We start from the raw sequence: 19,775 nt of genomic DNA, 5'->3' as shown, positions 1-19,775 counted from the left end.
TGGGGACTTAGCTCAGGTCCTTCAAGAATAGCCTCCTCACCCTGTTCACTTCCCCTTTCCCCTAAATTAAATCAACTACTCTCACATTCTCTCTCTCTGCACTCTCCCTACCCCTCATTCTCATCTCCTCGCTACCCTCACTGAGCCTCTGCCTCCCAGTCACACTCCTCTCACTCATTCTCTCTGCACAATCCCTCTCTCCAGATGTGGATGGGCTCCCAGGGATGATGCTCTCCTTATCCCAGGCTTGCAGGGCAGGGGTGGAACACATCTGGAATAAGGTGACAATTTATTAACAAAAGCCAGGATACCCTCCCTTCACATCCTCCTGCACTCTGATCTATACAGGCTGCTTGGGGGTTGTATGCCCTCAACCCTATGTTCTAGCTCCTCTCCCCATATCTATTCTCTTCCCTGGGCTTTGTGGGGTTTATTTCTGTCCTCTCCACTCCTCACTTTTGCTGTCTGCCTGCAGTCTAACATGGACCTAGAAAGAGTCCTCTCCCCAACACCTGCCCCTCTCCATTACCCTAGCCCCTGCATTCCTCCTCATCCCCCCACTCCCTTCTCTTATCCTCTTGTTGGAGCTAAGAGTGGCCCAAACTGCCCTGAGCCTGGAGCAGAGGCTCTCAACCTTTCCAGACTACTGTGCTCCTATCAAGAGGATAATTTGCCTTGCATACCCCAACTTTTACCTCACTTAAAACCTACTTGCTTACAAAATCAGACTTAAAGTACAAGTGTCACAGCACACCATTACTGAACAATAGCTTACTTTCTCATTTTTACCATATAATCGTGAAATAAATCAACTGGAATACAACTTTTGTACTTACATTTCAGTGTATAGTACATAGAACCGTATAAACAAGTTACTGGCTGATATTTTAGTTTGTACTGACTTCCCTAATGTTTTTCATGTAGGCTGTTGTAAAAAACAGGCAAATAGCTAGACAAGTTGATGTACCCCTGTAACAAGGTTGGGACTCACCACCGCGGCACCTCCTACTGGTTACTCCGGGAATTAGCTCAGTCCAGTGGCACGTCCCCTCTCGGTGGTATCCCGCCCGTTGTCTTGCCCTCGGTTGGCTTCTGAGCCCACATCGCTCACCAACTCGCAGTGTCCTCTTCAGGACCACTGCCTCCGGCAATGCCCCTCCGTCCATCCACACCCCCTTCCGGGGAGGGATTGATCAGCAGTCTCTATGCTCCAGCAACCGTGGTCAATCACACACCCCAAAGTCTAATCCCTCCTGTCAGGGATCTGGCGTGGTCTATAATGGCTGCTCCCTACGGCCAATGGCTGGGTGTACTGCAAGGGGGGGGACCCAGGCCCGCCCTCTACTCTGGGTCCCAGCCCAGGGACCCTCTGGCAGCAACCTCGCTGTCCTCCTTCTCTCCCCTCCATCTGCCCGCTTCCCTGGGCTGCTTCCCCTTCGGCCCCTCGCACCAGCTAGGCCCTTCCCCTCAGGGTCTACAGCCTGGCAGACACCAGGCTGAAGTTATCTTGTGCTCCCCCAGGCCTGCCCAGCGCTGTGCTGTGCTATTGCAGGGTGCTAGTCTCCCAGCTTGGAGATAGACCTTCCCCTCTCGAAGGCCTGGGACAGACTGACTGCTCCCTTCCTGGGAAGCCTTCTTATAGGACTGAGCCTGGCCCTGATTGGCTGCCTCCAATCTGGGCCCCGATTGGCTCCCAGTAAGCCCTTCTCTCATTGGCGGTGCATCTGTGCAGGCCCACTGGCCTACCACAGCCCATACTCCCAGGGAGTGGGGCATTTGCCCCACTACAACCCCCTAGAAGACCTCTGCATACCCCCAGGAGTATGCACAGAATTGCTGGCCTAGGGGATCCACAGATAGAGGAGGGACCCTGAAGTGTGCCAAATCCAGAAGCACAGCAGCTGTTCATGTTCACCAAAGACTGTCAGGATTTTAGATGCTCCCAGAAGAATGACTGAGCCTCTCCCTCCCTTCCACCCAACAAAAAGGGGAAGGGGAAAAGAACACCAGCCTGATAAATATCTCCCAACTCCAATCAACTGATTGCTACTGCTCCTCCCTCTCATCCACCCCCTTTCTCTGTGCAACCCTGGTGCTCTTCTGGGCAAAGAGAACCCACTATTACCAACCTCAAGAGATGAAAAATCATGAGTCAAACCCTAAAAACCACAATAATTTTTTCAAAATCTATCAGGATTTTTGGGGTCTGTTATTTTTTTTAAACACCCCATCCCCCACATGTACCTGGACACGCATGTGCATGTGTGCACATTCCTGCATGTTACTCACTCCCCCAGATGTGTTGAGTATGGGGATTTTGGGCCCCTGCTGCAGGAGCTCTCACCTCACAGCTGCCTGGGCCCTGACTAGCAACTAATTCTGCCCCCCCAATCAGTTCTACCTCACAACCTCCCAGTCCTCATCAGCCCGCAGCCTCACCTATTGCTTTTCTTGGGGCTCTTCACCCCTCCCCCGCCCTCTTGGTGGGGGTAAGCAGTAGGGTGACCAGACAGCAAGTGTGAAAAATTGGGACGGGGGTGGGGGGTAATAGGAGCCTATATAAGAAAAAGACTCAAAAATCAGGACTGTCCCAATTTTATAGGGACATCTGGTCACCCTTGTAAGCAACGTCCCTCACTTCCAGGCTGTGAGGTGGAAGGGGGACAGCTCCAGGGGCTCTTCACCCCCCATGCCCCTGGAGTGGGTACTGCAAGGAGGATGGGAGCAGAGCTGCCCTGAGCTGCAGGGCTCTTTTCGTTCCCTCTCCTGTGAAAATGGCTTCAGGTTGCTGAGAGCAGGAGTGGGCTGGGGGCAAGCATGTGCATGCATACTCTTCCTGTGGCAGCTCTGACTGGCTGCTCTGATCCAAGAGATGGGCAGGCAGCCAATCAGTGGGGGATTCCTCCCCTCCCTCCCAGCAGACGTAGTACTGATCACAGTTCCTACTCTGAGCACTAGTGGAGGAGTGCAGCCCAGTGGGATGCCCATCCTGTCAGGCACAGGCCTTAGGGCACCCTGGCTTAGAGGCTGCTCTAGGGAGCCAGGAGAGTCCCAGGGTTTTATACTCGCATCTTAGTGTCCAGTGCAGCATTTGGGCTGTTCAGACCTTGCCCCCCAACAGCTCCACCTTTCGCTGTCCCACACTGCAGCCCAGGCATGCCTAAAAAGACAAGGGAGGGAGAAGCCTGGAGGCTCAGGTTCTGATCTCAATTGATAGAAGCCTCCACCAGCCCCCACTCAACATCAGTACATTACCAAACCTCTTTGTGCCCCTCCCCCCATGGTGCCTCTGGGGGCTAGAAAGAGAACAAAAGAGACTAGTGCCTTGTTACCTTCATGCAATGTTATTGGGCGTGGCTGGTAGGCCCACTCCCTGCTCTGGAGGTGTAAGGGGGAGGGAGGTAAATGGTAGGCCTGCTTCTCCTCCAGCTTCTTTGCCAAACAGCTCCCCAATTCCTTCCCACCCTGGAGAGGGAAATCAGCCATTAGGGTATTTAAATACTGCCTCCCTCCCACCTCGACTGCATCATGCCAGGTTGCAATGGGAGCTACTAGACGGGGCATTAGTAACTAGACTACAGATTTCATTCACACACCTTAATTCACTCTCGCTGTTACTCACACTTAGGAGAACACACAGCAGTGCATATGAGAGCCCCAGGGCAGAGTTTCGGGACCTGCAGCAAATGGGATCCTTCTATATTTTGCTTCACCCCTCCTCCCTATCATCTGGACACACAAATATTTTGAGATGCCTCGTTAGTCTGTTTCCTTATTGTTGGGAAGTCCCCAGATAGCCTGAACAGAGATATGTTTCTTTGGAATGTGACTGGACAACCTGCATTTGCAGACTTCTCTGGCTCCCCTTCACCCAGGCAGGCCCCCACCCTAGACTTACAGGCCCCAGCCCCAGCAGTATGGGCTGTGAGATAAAGGAATCCCTCTTGACTTCTGCACAACAGGCCAGTAAGTTGGGGGGGGGGGGAAGAAGAGGAAAAGTCATGCTCCACCCCAAAAACAAACAGGCAACTTGGCAATTAGAGATGGTAAACAAGCCACAAGGCACCTGCCATGCCCTAGCAGGGAGCCCAAAAGGAGGTGAAGACATCCAGAGCAGGAGCGACTCCTGCAGGACAGAGAACAGGGCATTAGACATGGGTCGAGATGAGCAAAATACGACCTCAGCGGTGGTCTATGTTTATTATTTGTTAAGCTCGGAGAGCACACACTGTTCTGTCCACAATACAAACTGCCGCTGCCCTAGGAAGGCACCTGCACGGCCCATGGAAGAAGTGAAGTGCTAGTGCACTGTGAGGTCAATCCATGCAGAAAGAGCTGCATGGAATGAGGAAGTGAACTGAGACCAGCTTTGGTGACAGAGAGGTGCCTGGGGGACACAATAAGAGTTTAGTTCTGAGACTTAGGCTAGGGCACAGCGAGACAGGCCCTTGAAGGCTCTGTTAATAGGCACCAGCGTTCCAAGCATGTGCTTGGGGCGGCACTTTTCAAGGGGCAGCATTTTGGCCCTTTGGAGTCGGCATTTTAAGGGGTGGCACTCCGGCTTTTTTTTTTTTTTTTGCTTTGGTGGCGGCACTCCGCCTTTTTTTTTTTTTTTTTTTTGCGCTTGGGGCAGCAAAAAACCTGGAGCCGGCCCTGATCCTGGTAATTAAGTGAGATGCACTCACATCTTTCCTCCCCTTCCTGTCCAATTCATCACATATGATTGTTGAATTACGGCCTTTCTAGGCTAGGATTCTAATAATAAATATTAGATTTCTAATAAACAGGCTGCTTTCTAATAACACAAGAGAACCGAGACACACAACAGTCAAGCTCTGCTGGAATAATTCCACTGTGTGTCCTGCTCCATCCACCTGATTACACTAGTAAAGAGGAAAGGACAGTAAGAGACTGTGTTCATCTTGTGTAGCAGGTTCTCAGGAAAGAGAGGTGCTTGAGAGAGCCTGCAGAAAGATGAGAGCACTTGGGACTGCCAGCACCAGCAAGACTGCTCCTTGCACTGTTCCTCCTGCCCTTGAAGAACCAGCACCTCTGCTCTTTGCCTGCATCCAATGCCAGAGTTCCCTGCTGCTGGGACAGGATGTCCACCTCTCTGTGGAAGTGTCTAACAGGACCATTGGTAAGAAGGCTGTGCATCTGCTGCTGAGGTCCCTTTCCCTGCAGTACAGTTGCATGGCCATTACCCAGCTCTGGAAGGAAAAGCTTCATTTCTTTCTCAAAGATAACCAAGTTAAGGACTGTACCACATGCAACCACAATGCAGTCTGACCCAACAGGCATAGATGCTCCAGGGACAGAAAACCACTTCCAAACCCTACCCTTCACTTGGAGAGAAGTATGTTTAGTTCCCAAATGTGTGAAGAGTTGACCGAATAACCAAGTGTCACCAACTTGATTTACTTAGTGGGGGTCCACATGGGGACCCTATTCATATTACTGGGATGCAAATTCAAAGCCTAGCTGGGACCATATAGCTATTAAAATGATGGGGCCTGTGTAGTCTTGAGCACTACAATCCCAGAAGAATCACCCAGGCTGAGACTAGACACAACTCATTTGTTCCAGCCTGGGTGCCTGATGCACAGTCCAAGAGGGCACTGGGAGAAAGTCATCTGCTGAGGCGGATAGCATGCTGAAGGATGAAGCCTCCCCCAGTACATACTTTGGACAGGAGGAGATCAGCATTTGCAAAGCCCAGCTCACTACTGAGGTAAAAGGACTGGGTCAGTCACTGTTACTGCAGCAACAAGAACACAATGACCTCCATGGCCACAAGCAGAACCAGTTTGTTGGTCTGAGTGGCTCAGAGGTGATCTTTTCCACCATGGAACTAAACTAAGGGACCTTTGGGTGTGGGTTGGGAGAGAGCCGGTTAGGCTGCATTGCCATGTACAACCCCTCCTGCCCCGCCGTCCCCAAACTGCCCCAGCTCACTTTTTGGACCGTATAACCACAAGCCTTAGAATCAATGGACTTCGGAGATCCCTAATGCACATCATAAACCCTGCACTCGAGTCTGGAGCACAAGGGATACTATAGGAGCTCACAAACAGGGGATGCAGATTGGTAGAAGTGAGAGATCAAGAGTCTCACCTAGGAAGACGGACAACCATCAGTGGCTCCCAGACAGCCTGTTCTAACCTCCTCCACCCCTAGAAGCTTCTCACTTATTCTTTCTTAACTCCAGATCATTTACTTCTCTTCGCCGCTCCCAAAGAGTGCAGTGCATTACCAGCGAACCATACCACAGACCAGCTTCCTAGCCCTCTGGCTGAGCCCCTGGTGGAGTGTGTGATGGCAGTCATAGACAGGGCTCATTTATAGAGTCAGGAGGAATGGCTAAGGGCAAAGTGACTCTCCCTGAGCAGAGCAACTTATTCTGCAATAGGCACAACCCAGAGCTAGAGACTAATGCACTGAAGACAGACTGCATTTATTATTGCTTTATAGCCCCCAAGGGTGAACAGGCTACAAGGCTGGCATTACTGGCAAAGTGGGGCAGGAAAGACCAGGCAGAAACCACTATACCTGGAAGTCCATCACCTGTTTTTTTTTTTTTTTAACTAAGAATTGATGTCTTGGATTCCACTAATATCACAGGAAAGAGACAAGCCAAGGAAGAAAAATTGCAACAAATGTTTAATACTGAAAGACAAACTGAGTACATGGCATTTGGGAAAAGCTTCAGCCCCACTGATAGAGCAGTCGAAGAGGAACCACATAAGGGTAACACTAAAGCATCACCGGGGGCATGGAGATGAAACGTCAACAAAACATGGAGGAGATGTTTACTGCATTAAGCTGTGCATGTTCTCCCTGAGGAATTTTCAGCATGGGTCAGGGAGCAAGTTCCAGCTGCTTGGACAACGGCGTTAAACTATTTATTCAGCCAAGGCTTGTAAGTAATGCTGACTGGGACATTTCAAACCATCTCTCAGAGGCAGCTGTGTGGGTGTTAGCAATGCCCAGCAGTATAGCAAATCCCCCCTGCTTCTCTGCTGGTGTAAGAGATAAGCCTACTTCCTTGGTTTGCAGAAAGCTCCCATCCCTAGGAGTGCAAGAGGCTCTCCCCCCCACGGTTGGATATTAATTTGTCTGGCACAGTGCTACATTCCTTGGGGTGTAGTATAAGTACATACCCACCTGTACGAGACACAGTGGTCTTAGCTCTGCTGATGGCAGTTCCCTTGGCCCAGCTGCCAGATTTTCCAGCTCTTCAGGGGCCCCTGTAACCAGTTTCATCCCGAGTTCAACCCAAGGAGAGGGATACAGAGGAAGAAAGCAAAACATGGCTGAGCTCTTTATAAGTGTCCATGTCTTTATTGGGCCGATTTGGTCTTGGAAGAGACTGCCCCAGGCAGTTCAGAAAACTATAGGGCCCTCCTAGACCACGAGGTGCAGCCATCCTCCTCTTGCCCTTTTTCCAGAAGGTTTTTACTAAATGTCTATCGCTGGCTTTGCAGATAATCCCCAAACATGAATGGGGGATCGCAAGGAGTGGGGGACAGGTACATCCTTTGAGAGTTTTCACTCCCTTTGCCTTAGCTTCCCCTCCCTTACAGCCCCCAGTCCTTCCCCAATGCTCTGCTATCAGAACTCTGGCCCTTTCTTCTTTCTCCATATTGGTGCCTGTCAAATGCATCTCCAGCCCCCGAGAACTATGAACAAAGCAAATAACTGCACTGCCTAGACTGTCTCCTCCTACATAGCAGATTGGGCTCTGTACAGCCTGGCAGGATGCTGCGTTTACCCATCCCCTTTCACCCCATCCAGACAGGGCCCAGAAGACTCACCGTGCATCTTGACTGTAGCCAGAATATGAAGGGCGACAGAAGCATCAACACTGTGGCTGCTAGATCCCAGCGTATAGCAGGTGCTACTATCCTGAGCCCCAACCCCAACGTGGGTTCTCTCCAGGGAGGGGAGTTTATGCTGGATGGTGGAGCTACACAGGAGTCAGCAACATTCACTCTAATTCAAGGCACATTTAAGCCATGTTAAATATTGTCTTATTATGTTCTCAGCCTAATGCCCATCTAGCCCAACATCCCCTGAGTCCAGGCAAAACCATCCCAGCTAGGCACTGATTTCTCACTGTACCTTTATACTATGCCCATCCCCATGGCATCAGGGTGCCTCAGCTATCAAGGAGAATCAAGGAGAAAAAAAGAGCATCAGCCTGGGATTTTAAGGGGAAGATGCTGCATCTCCCTAAAACTGCACTCTAGTGCCCACAGGGCCAGGGAGTTGTTGAACTAGCAGATAACAGTTCCCACTGTATCCTCACTGGAAGGGAGCAAATTCCTCTATTCCTTTCCCATGATTCAGAGGGAAGTGAGGGCATCACTCCATACATTATCAGGCTGGCAGGAGAAAATGTACCCTTCACGGATCCAGTCCAGCCTCATGAAGGTAGAAAAACCCTTCCCCCTCCATAGAACAAAGCCACCATGTGAACCTAGTGACATTTTATTGCCCTTTCTGCCCTGTAGGGCAGCCCTAGAGCCAAGTCCAAGGGGGCAAGACACATTCACAACATCAAGATGCAGCTTCTCATTGTCCCAGGAAACAAATCAAGGGTGGCAGTGTTGGCAATTGCCAGAGAAGACCAGCAAGTCACACTTTGCATTTGCAAAGTTCTTCCAGGTTGGAAAAGCTCTTCCTTCAAATGCCAACCCCATTGCTCTCCCTGTGTTCAGGGAATGACCAGACGCACCAGAAAGGCAGCTGTTAGAGTACCCGGCCGCAGAAGCACTAAAGTTCACTCTGTGTGAAGTCCTTAATTTTGTCCATGTTGTGATCTACTGCACCAGTGAGAAACTGAACCCAGCCTTCCTCTGATGGGGGACACACATGGCTTGACCTGCAGAAAAGGGAGAGGCATTAGAATGACTTTGAGGTACTGTATATCTAGGCACCTCCAGACTACAGAGTGCCAGGTACCACAGGACCATGTCACGAAGAGCTAGACTACCACAGGGTTATAAAGGAAAAGTCTCTGCAGCCTCAGAGTGCCCTTGTCAGGGAGGGAGTTATCTGTACCTTCGGCCTACACCCAGTAGGGAGTGGTCTCTCGACAACACCCTACATATGTAGAACCAATGTGAATGAAATTGTTTTTAGTTATCCACTGTATCATTGTAACTTCTGTTCACCATTTCATTACACTTGCCATTTTGCGTACATTGTAACTTCTGTGCCATATTGTAATTCAAACCCCATTTTAAAACGCTTACTCCATTTTGTAAGGGCTTGCTGCAACCTTCATTTTTGCAAACCCTGCTGTAATTTTATTAGTCTAGTTGAGGTGTGTGAATGAGGTATGTATGGGTGATAGAATCAACCTCCAGCACCAGCCCGTCCTGATGAGATAAAGTTCAAATACCAACGGCTGAAGAACTAGACAACAGCCCTAACTCAAGCAAGAAGCATCCACCCTAAAAAGAAACAACAGAAGGAAGATCAAAGCCAGGTCCCAGGCTGACAGTCACGCCTGCAATTGACGGGTGATCAAGCACCAAACCCAGAGGCGGCGTGACACAGCGAGACCTAGGGACTTTGAATCCAAACTAAACTCCTATAAAAAAGGAAGGGCGAGATGAGAGATTTTGGGTAACGTTCTGCTATCAACATCAAGGAGCATCGGTGCGCGCCCGACAGAGACCCGGCTCCTCCTCGTGCTCAGCTTTCCTGGCCAGTTAGCTGTCACGAGCTACGATCCCAAGCTGCGAACTCAAACTACAATCAGGACCGGTAACTATCCAGCAGCTGCAGAACATTTTGGTGTGTGTATGTGTGTGTGTGAGTGTATGTGTATAAGCATTGAAGTATTTGCTAATAGTTACAGATTAATAAATGTGGCATCTTTGCCTTGACCCCTAAAACGATCCTGTATAAGTTTGTGGGATAACACATACACACCCACCCTTTGCCTCACCATTCTGGCAGGTTTAGGTTGGACATTAGGAAAAACTTCCTAACTATCAGGGTGGTTAAGCACTAGAGTAAATTGACTAGGGAGGTTGTGGAATCTCCATCATTGGAGATTTTTAAGAGCAGGTTAGACAAACACCACCAGGGATGGTCTAAACAATACTTAGTCCTGCCATGAGAGTGCAGGGACTGGACTAGATGACCTCTCGAGGTCCCTTCCAGTTCTATGATTCTTTGCTGCATGTTGGTCTGTGTGTGTGTGGCGGTGGGAGAGAGTAGGGGGAGACAATCTGTCATTTCTACCCTCACCGTGTCCACTCCTCACTAATTTCCAGCAATCTCTGTACCCGCCTGCCCATCCAGTGCCCTGCATTCCCACCCCCTACAGCAAGGGTAGGCAACCTGCGGCATGCGAGCTGATTTTCAGTGGCACTCACCCTGCCCAGGTCCTGGCCATCAGTTTGGGGGTCTGCATTTTAATTTAATTTTAAATGAAGCTTCTTAAACATTTAAAAAACCTTCTTTACTTTACATACAACAATAGCTTAGTTATATATTATAGACTTATAGAAAGAGACCTTCTAAAAAGGTTAAAATGTATTACTGGCACAGGAAACCTTAAATTAGAGTGAATAAATGAAGACTCGGCACACCACTTCTGAAAGGTTGCCGTCCCCTGCCCTACAGGGAGGGGTCTCTGCCACACTTCATATCCACAATTCAAGAAGGATGTTGAGAAATTGGACAAGGTTCAGAGAAAAGCCAAGAGAATGATTAAAGGATTAGAAAACATGCCTCGTACTGACTGAGCTCCTTGGGTCTGTTTAGTTTACCGAAAAGAAGGTAAAAGGGTGACTTGATCAGTACCTACATGAGGAGCAAATATTTAATAATGGGCTCTTCAGTCTAGTAAAGGTACAACATGAGCCAATGGTTGGATGTTGAAGCTAGACAAATTCAGAGTGGAAATATGGTGTAAATTGTTAACAGTTGGAACAATTTATCCAGGGTTGTGGTGGATTTTCCATCGTTGTCGATTTTTGTTTTAAGGATGTGGTCTAGTTCAAAAGGAATTATTGTGGGGCAGATCTCTGGCCAGTGTTACACAGGACGTCAGATCAGATTATCACAATGACCCCTTCTGGTCTTCGACTCTAAGAAACCCCCATATCATCTCTCCGCACAGCCATCGCTCCCTTTGGGGCGGTCAGGGTAACTCCCAAAGGTACACATTTGCTCTCCATAAGCCTTCTGAGGAGCCCAGGCTGAGTCACCCCTGGCACAGTTTCTCTAACAACATGCAGAAAGTGGGCAACTAGAACTCCCTCTCGCCCCCTCCCCCTCCAGAAACACTCGGAGCTCAGGAAGGGCCACATGCCATACTCACTTTGTAATTTCTAGGACTTTCTTTAATACAGAGGCCAGTTTGGCAGCCTAAAAGGAAGCAAAAGGGAAAACAATTGAGCCAATGTGGCAAGCACGGTCCCAGCACTGCTGTGGGGAGTCGAGGACACATGCAGGAATCCTCTATCATAGGAGGCATCCTAGCATAGCCGGGGAGTAGGAAGAGACACCTCTATACCCAGCATGGGAGGTGACCACCTAAAGCTGTTGTGGGGAACTACCCCCAGCCTAGTGCTGCCATGGAGGAGGAGCTACTCCCCACAACAGAGGCAGCTTTGGGTCTCTGCTCCCTTGGGCAGTGGCATCCAGACACCTCTATGGGTCACACAGCTATGACAGGATGGCAGTGTCAGCACAGACCATGTACCCTCTCCATGTACTCTCTCCTTCCTGGTGGGCTCAAGACTCTGTGAAAGAAGGAAGAGAACAGCACGGACAAGCTTACTCAGGAAGCCAAGTGGGTGTGACCCAACAGAAAACAGGCAGTCTTCATACCCAACAACTTGCCACTGGGCCAGGGGACGATTACCAACTGCCCTCAGAGACACTAGCTCCCACTTTTATTTCCTCTGTTCCCTGCAGGAGTCAGGCTGATGCCCTTTGCTCGTGAGCTGGGGAGTGGTAGGTACTTACATTGAGTCGCACAGACAGCTGGTTCATGGGTGGATACATACTCAGTGCCAGCTCATCAACACTAGGGCAGAAGACAGAAGTTTCAGTATGAGAAAGGGGGCCTAGCAGCCAGCCCAGCCAGTGGATGGGCAAAGGCTATCCCTGCCACCAAACACATTAACTGTGGGAGTGAGTCAGACTCTGCACAGCTCAGCAGGAAACCAACATCAGTTGTATCTAGCAAATACGGTCTCATTTCTGTCCCAATCCTCAGTGACCACCCATCCCCCATCACAACTATCCCTGGCCCAGTCAGAGCAACTCTCCTACAGACTATTCCAGGGCCCCACTGCCCTCATGAGTGCAGAAGGAAACCCTTGCATAATGCAGTTCCCTGACCTAGCCGGCCAACAAGGACTCCCCTAGCACAGATAGCACTGAGAGGGGAAAGAGACTGACTCACCTCGGGCTGATCTCATTGGTGATGTCTGCAAGATCATCTAGCTGAGCCACCTGTTCTGGGGTGTCTGCTTTGCCGTGAACCTTCACTGCACCCAAGAGCTTCTTCAGGCAGGCTTTGGAGGCCTTCATCAGCCCCATGCAGGGACCAAGTAGCTTCCGGTCAGCCTCAGACCAGTAGGTGTCCCTATTGCCCCGAGAGCCCAACTCCTCATCCTCCATGATGTCACTGTAGGGGTCCCGATCTTCCCCCTGAGCCTGAGGACACATATATTGGAAAGCAAGAGCCCACCATCTGTCCCCATAGTGCCCGAGGGAAGGGGTGAGTACTACAAAGAGTCCGCTTAAGTAGTTTGCAGGGAAACCCTGCAATGTCTTCAGGACCGGAGTCAGACACCTGAGACCTTTTCTCCTTCGGGAATTGGCTTAAAAAAAAATCAACTCCTCAGACACACCTGGCCACTAATCAGCAACAGCCTAGCAGGTAGTCCCTGCTCCAACCCTACACCAGCAAACTAAGCCATGCAAAGACAAAACAAGGCACTGGCTTCACAGAAGCCACATATTAAGTAGTGGAATTAGGCTGAGGTGTGAACACTGGTTTGCATGACTCTGGTTTGTGTCAAAATCAAGATATAGGAGCCATGACAACCTGGATAAATGTCATGGATTTACAGGATATGTGCTACACCCCAGCTTTTAAACAGTCCCTTGAAGGTATCCCTTCAGCATGCCAGACCCTCAGGGGGTCCTTCCTGTCCACAGGGGTAGGCCACACAGCCTCAACACTCCTGAGACGGAGCCTCTGGGCTCCAACATTCCAGTTTCACAACGTGAGCTCTGCCCAGGAAGTTAACTCCAACAGACTCCTGTCCAAAAACTTTTTACTGTCTTCAGAGATCCATGCACTACGCAAGTATTTGCAGTTACACCAAGCAGCCTTTTCAAAACAGAGTACAGCTTTTAGTCAATTGAAACACAGCATCAGGAAGTCCTTAGATTACACAGAGAAGCAAAAGTGAAGACATAGTCCACACTGGACAAAACCCTCTCTAGGAACCATCTTGGTTTCCTTTTTCTCTCTCTTTGTGTCCCTCTCAAGCCAGCTCTTATCCTAGTCTCCTGTCACTTGTCTTCCTCCTGCAAACCATGCTGAGTTTATATGTTCCCCGGTGGAGTTTCCTATGGATAGGTGTCAACTGTTCAGCCCTGGGGGTTCCTTCCAGACCCTCCATTCATATGGGTCTGTTTCAGCCAGTCTTTAGACCCAGTCATACCACCCCAGACGGTTAGGTGATACACACATCTGCTTTGCTTCAGGAGCATTTTAACCCTTTGTCACACTGGGTAACAAATCAATAATCAAGTCAGTCATTGCCATGCATATCAGTCAAAAAATATTTCAGAATTCCCAGTTCATCACAATAGAAAACCACGTCTCGGTTTCACTACAGCATCACTGCAGGAAGCCCCCCAACAGTGGGCTCTGTCCCCAGCAAAAATAAAGGGACTTCCTCACCTGCTCCATTTCCTCCACTGCATCCCTGACCACACCCAGATAGGCGGACATGGCTGACAGGACTGCTGCCTGGTTATCTGCACAGAAAAGTCAAAGAGAGAAGGATGAAAGGGGACTGTACGGATCTTACCAGTTCCCCAGCATCCACCACACTCCTCTGGGTCACTGGATCAGTCACCTCCACAGAACTGCAGGTCACCATGCAGGTGACCCCACCTGGCTCCTGAGCATGTAATGGGCTCTAGGAATGGCATCATTTCTGCTGCAGGAGCTAGGCTCCAAGATACCAGCTGCAATGTTCCCCTTTAGTAGGTTCAGGGACTGTTGATTTCTGAAGCCCACTCCTTGGATCCATGTCACTCACCTTGTGGAAGATGGGAAATCTGCTCACATGCCTCCCATATGCTACCAGTTGATATAAGCTGCTCCTGAGACAAACTGAAAAAGAAGAGAGTCCCTCAGGGTGCTGGGACCTATAAACATTGACAAGGGGATACTCTGTACTTAGCGAGAGACAGGAAATATGGCACTCCAAGAATCTGTGCTGAGGACAACCTACTCCAAATTGCATGAGTTGCCCAGCAACACAAATATTCCCCCCACCTCCTTCACAAGAGCCCTAATTCTCCCAGGCCCCCCCCTCCCTGTCACATACAGAGCTACATTCAACCCTCTGTGCAGGGGGGCACGCTCACAGTTGGTTACTGTTTTGGATTGAGAGGATATGCATGGGGCTTTCATTTTCTTTCCCCATCTACTTAAGCTAGCAGTATTTAATGGGGGCACTGCTGGATCAGTATTACCTCTGCCGTGGAGTACGGAGAATCACGTCTGTGAGCTGGATCATTCCTTCCACTACCTCGGCAGTGGCATCTCGCACCATCTTCCGCAGAGTGGTACCTAGATGAGATTGAGCAAGGAATGATGCAGCCTCACACTATCACAGTGAAAGCCAGCCCCTCCCCCCCTCCAAACACAGACAAGGTCAAACAGGCAGTTGCTCCTACTCTCTCTCACACATACACGCAGATGTGCCTTCTGTATAAAGCCCCCTCAGGACAAGCACCTGTGCCTCCTGAATGAGTCTTCTGTTCCCATCCTCACTTTCCTATAGCACTTTTGGACAAGGATCTCAACACACTTAAACATGAATTAAGATTCACTGCTCCCAACATCAGCCCCATTTACAGATAGAGAAACTGAGGCACAGCGAAAGGGGCTTGATCTACTCAAGGCCATACTGCACGTCTGTAACAGAGCTGAGGATGGGAGTCCCTTTGCCTGCCACAACTTGCTCCCTTGTGAATGTCAACTTTCCTTTCTGAGGGGAAGGAGAAGTGGCACAAACCTGGTCTCACTGCCTCACCTTGGCCCTTGGGAAGCCAGTAATACACTGTGGCAGCTGCCAGGACAGCATTCTGGACGCCTTCGCTCAGTTTCTGACAGTCCTGAAAACAGTGGACAAAAAGGATCAGGAATGAAAGGGGTGACAGTGCAATCCCATTAAAATCCACCAACTCCATCTGAAGGCAGATCACTTTCTTACACACTGTTGTTTTCAGCTGAAGACTCTGCCAATTGGAGGAGAGGCAAAAAGCCAGCTGGGGGTAATGGGGGAAGAAGGTGAAGGACCAGAGTCCAATATACTTAAAATTATTTTGAAACGTAACAACAGAGTAAGGCCCAGTTTGGTGCTCAGCTGTCTAATGCCACATCATACTCTAGGCATCAGATAGCCTTCTCCCCACCCCAAGACATTCACATATTGGTAAATTGCTACGGTCAAGTTGGGTGTGGGAGGAGGAGAGCGCGTACTATTGTCTTGAACTATGTGGCTCTTTTCCCATAAACACCTGGGTTGAAACCTTCCACAGCCAATGAGCTGCTCCCTCAGCTCTGACAATTCTCTATGCAACAAGACTGGGAAGTTGTGCCATTCTAAAGAAGAGTGAAAGGGTGCAATTACATCCCACAAACGTCAATGAGAAGAACCATTTGTTTTATTTTTTAACCCAAACTAACTTTGTCCTAGTTCAAGGGATCAAGACACAAAAAGGGACTGCAATGTGGTAGAAACCTTGAGATTTTCCTTGATGTGGGGCATGCACCCACCTCTGCAGAAGGCAGTGGAGGCCTTGAGAATGCCAGACTCAACTTCGTAGCTTCCTGGGATGTCGCTTTAAACGTCTGACCTAAGGAACAATTCAATGGAGTCACGACATTAGACACTGTCTCTGGCAAAGGGGGAGATACCAGGCATCAGTCAGTCATACAGCCCGTTTTCCTCCATCTGCCCATCTGTTAGATAAAGCCTACATCAGTTCCCAGTTAGGAAACTCAGCTTAAGGAGAGATGGCGGCAATTCAGAAGAACACAAACTGTTGAACTGATCAGATGAAGGTCCATCTAGCCCAGACTCCTGTCTCCAGTGGGACCAGCTGCTTGACAGGAAGGGGTAAGAAACTCTATAATGTTTGTAAGGATACTTACGAAATTAAAGAATTAAAGTTAGCTTAACTTTGGTTAAGAAAATAATATATTTGCTAGTAAGTAAGAAAATGACTTACTCAGCAAATAAATGAAGACTGTGAAAATAATACGTTATGAGAGCAGAATGTAGAATGGGAAAAATATATTGTTCAAAAAGTAACTAAAACAATAAAAAACTACAGTAATGTGACAAAGAAAAAAATATCTTAAAAGAAGCAATAGCAAACCTTCCCACTGTTCTGTTGGTAAGCAAGGAGGGGAAATAAACAAGGAAGGAATGCAGCAGTGATAAACTGCTTCAGCCTGGGTGTTTGCTAAAACTAGCAAGTTAGCTGAAGGGTATAAGGAGAGCCATGAATCTGAAGGTTCTTTATCAGATCTGATCCAATCATGCTGAGGAAAACTAGGGTGAGAGGAATATTCTCTGATCTAATCCATCTCTGAGTATAATTGATCCTAAGATTATGGATGTGTGTTGCTGTATTGGATGTCACAAACTACTTATTATTTAGGCTTTTTAAGTATATTTAAAGCAATTGTGTATATACCATTTGGCCTTTGGATTTAATAAAATAATTGATGGTTAGTTAATGTCTGGTGGTGCCCTGTATTATCAATGTTCATAAATCATAGTTCAAACAATGTTGAATTTTCTTTTAAATCCTACTAGGTGCTTTTCCTGAGCGAATTCCACAGGCAGAGTTATGCACTGTACAAAAAAGTCTCTCTCTTCAGTTTTAAATATCTTGCCTTTCATTACTGAGCATCTCTTATTCAGAAAGTGTGGGTAGGAGTAATTCACCCATTCGTTGTTTGGAATATGTTTATCACGTCTCCTCTTATTTATCTCCAAAACTAAACAGTCCTATTACTTTAATTAATTTCATATAGCAATCTCTCCAGGCCATTCTTGCCACCTATCTTTGAATCCCCTCTATTGCTTTGCTGCTATACCTCTTTAGAGATGGGGTGACTAGCACTGACACAGTACTGCTCAGGGTGCACCATTGATTTATAATATCTTCAGTCTCATTTTCTAGGTCATCCTGTGTGGATCCTAACTTTTTGTTTATCTTTTTTGACCACTGATACAGACGGTACAGAGCTTTTTACTGAGCTGTCCAAAACAAGGCCTACATCTTTTTCCTAACCACAGTTCATTTGAAACCTGATTTATTATTCCTTACAACATGCATAACATTGTCCTTGTCAACACTGACTTTTTCTTGTTATAATACTACCAATCACCCAGTGTTACCCATTCATTTAGCTTGGTTAGATCCCACTGAAGTCCCTCAGAGTCTTCTCTGATCTTGGCTAATCTACAAAATTGCCACCACACTGCTCCTTCCCTTTTTCAGATCATAATATATATATATATATATATATATATATATATATATATATATATATATATATATCATCTACCATTCCTAGTACAGAACCTTGGGGCACCCTTTGCTACTCTTCTCGGTCGCTTAGCCATTGTTCAATCCATGACAGTACTTTTCCTCTCACCCCTTGATTATGTTGTTCATTTAAAAGCTTCATGAGGCATTTTGGCAAAAGATTTTCAAAGATATAACTTGTCTACTGGTTCTTTTATCCATGACTGACGTAATGAACACTTACCTAGCGTGTCCCAGAAGCGCTGCTGCTCGAAGGTCTCGCTGCTCTCCCGCGACTCCCCTTCTGCAAAGACACCAGCGCAGCATCTCAGACAGGGGCCGGGGGCCCGCGCCCCGCCCCGCGCCCCGCGCCCCGCCCCGCGCCCCCCGGAGCTCCCAAGCCCGGCCCAGAGGCTCCCCTCCCGCGACCCCTGAACACCGCCGCACCTCGGATCCGGGACAGCGCCGTCCGCAGCACTTCACGGAGGTGCCGCAGCGGCTCCAACGCCCGCGCCGGCCCCGCAGCCCCCGGCTCCCGCTCCATCCGCTCCGCTACACGGTCCCTGCTGCGGCTGCGCTCGCTCGAGCGAGCCGCGCATGCTCCCGAGCCGCGCAGGAAGACACCGCCGTCGCTCGCCGGCTGCTCCAAGAGGCGCGCGGCGCAGCGTGACAGCAACGCGTTAAAAGGGCTGCACGGGGACAGAACCCGAGGGCGCAAAAGTTGGCAAAAATCGGCCGAGAACTGAAGTGGGCGGCGGCTAAAGGCGCTCGAGCCCGGACCCCATTCAGTGACTCTCCAGTTACTTCCGGCCTCGCACGGACCCCGATCAGTGTGGCACCAGAGCGACTTCCGCTCTCAGCCGGAACCCCTACGAGAAGTGCCGAGACCGGTTCCACGCTTGCCAAGCAGCTTAAAAGAAGCCAACGTGGCGTGTAATTTCTTCGAGGTGCTTCGTGCTTTAAGGGGCTTATTGAGTGTGGCTTGTTTTGGGCTTCCAAAGGAGGGGCTGCCTTTTTTTTTAAAAAAAGTTCCCACCCGAGAGCATGATTGGCTCCTGATTGCACAATCCCTCTGACTAAAGAAAGGAGGTGGGAGACTAACAGTCCCCAGGGCCAATGGGAAGAGGCCAACGCTCCAGTTCAGCCCCCTTGACAGGGCTCTACAGGCCAATAAGGGAAGTGATTCAGGGAACCAAGACTCCAGGAGTGGGAGTACCGACTCTACTCCATTTCCAAAACAACCCATAGTGAAGTGTGAGGTTCGCCGAGTCAAGCGTGAGCCTGGGGGGGAGCAGACACGTTACAGTGAAAAGCAACAGGGAGTCCGGTGGCACCTTTAAGACTAACAGATGTATTGGAGCATAAGCTTTCGTGGGTGAATGCCCACTTCATCAGATGCATGCCCACGAAAGCTTATGCTCCAATACATCTGTTAGTCTTAAAGGTGCCACAGGACTCTGTTGCTTTTTTAGAGATCCAGACTAACACAGCTACCCTTCTGATACCTTACAGTAAAACCCCTCTGGACAGGTCCAGCACCGGACCTATTAGGGAAGACTTGCTGATCCCTACGTAGCAGCGAGGAGGTCTGCAGACCTGGTCTCTCCTCTCCCCCACATCTCAGCCTGAGAGAGGGACACACTGGCTGTTTTCTTATCCTTGGCTCTCTGGGTGCCAGGGCATGCTATGTCCAACCCCAACACGGCAGGAACAAGCCAGGGGCCATTGTGGAGACATCTCCCTCCTCCTCCCAGCAGCTGCCTCTAGAGAGCTGCTTGTTGGCACAGCTGGCAGTGCAGCATTGGGCTAGGTGAGACACACAGGGTCCAGCACAGGGAAGATAATGGGAGACAGCAGTGCTGGGGGAAGGGGGAGGGGAGAAAAGACAGAGCCCAGCCCTTAGGGTGTGGGACAGACAGCAGCCTGGGGAAGAACCCAATAAAATAAAT

The 19,775-nt window shown here is 49.3% G+C and overlaps 1 protein-coding gene across 1 annotated transcript; it reads right to left on the bottom strand.

Moving 5' to 3' along the window:
* Positions 1-6,642: 6,642 nt before the first annotated feature.
* CCNDBP1 (cyclin D1 binding protein 1) lies at positions 6,643-18,520 on the bottom strand. The gene is made up of 11 exons (XM_005304814.4): positions 18,274-18,520; positions 18,071-18,130; positions 16,061-16,140; positions 15,315-15,396; positions 14,752-14,848; positions 14,313-14,386; positions 13,949-14,025; positions 12,434-12,687; positions 11,992-12,052; positions 11,342-11,388; positions 6,643-8,884 (listed from the first exon to the last, which is right to left on the bottom strand). Exons 1-11 carry the CDS (start codon positions 18,368-18,370, stop codon positions 8,776-8,778), a joined length of 1,038 nt encoding a protein of 345 aa, XP_005304871.1. The 5' UTR covers positions 18,371-18,520; the 3' UTR covers positions 6,643-8,775.
* Between the last annotated feature and the right edge of the window lie 1,255 nt (positions 18,521-19,775).

This window comes from Chrysemys picta, chromosome 13 (genome assembly GCF_011386835.1).
Source record: "Chrysemys picta bellii isolate R12L10 chromosome 13, ASM1138683v2, whole genome shotgun sequence".
Classification (NCBI taxonomy): Eukaryota; Metazoa; Chordata; order Testudines; family Emydidae; genus Chrysemys; species Chrysemys picta.
Note: the sequence above shows the minus strand (reverse complement) of the source record. Positions and strands in the feature narration are given on the sequence as shown.

What these genes read in the sequence shown, in the direction of transcription:
- CCNDBP1 (XM_005304814.4), bottom strand. Translation starts at nt 18,370, where the DNA reads ATGGAGCGGGAGCCGGGGGCTGCGGGGCCGGCGCGGGCGTTGGAGCCG. An exon ending in GATTTCCCATCTTCCACAAG is followed by an intron (nt 14,026 to 14,312) that starts GTGAGTGACATG and finishes TTTTCTGTGCAG; the next exon opens with ATAACCAGGCAGCAGTCCTG. An exon ending in AGCTGTCTGTGCGACTCAAT is followed by an intron (nt 11,389 to 11,991) that starts GTAAGTACCTAC and finishes GCTTCCTTTTAG; the next exon opens with GCTGCCAAACTGGCCTCTGT.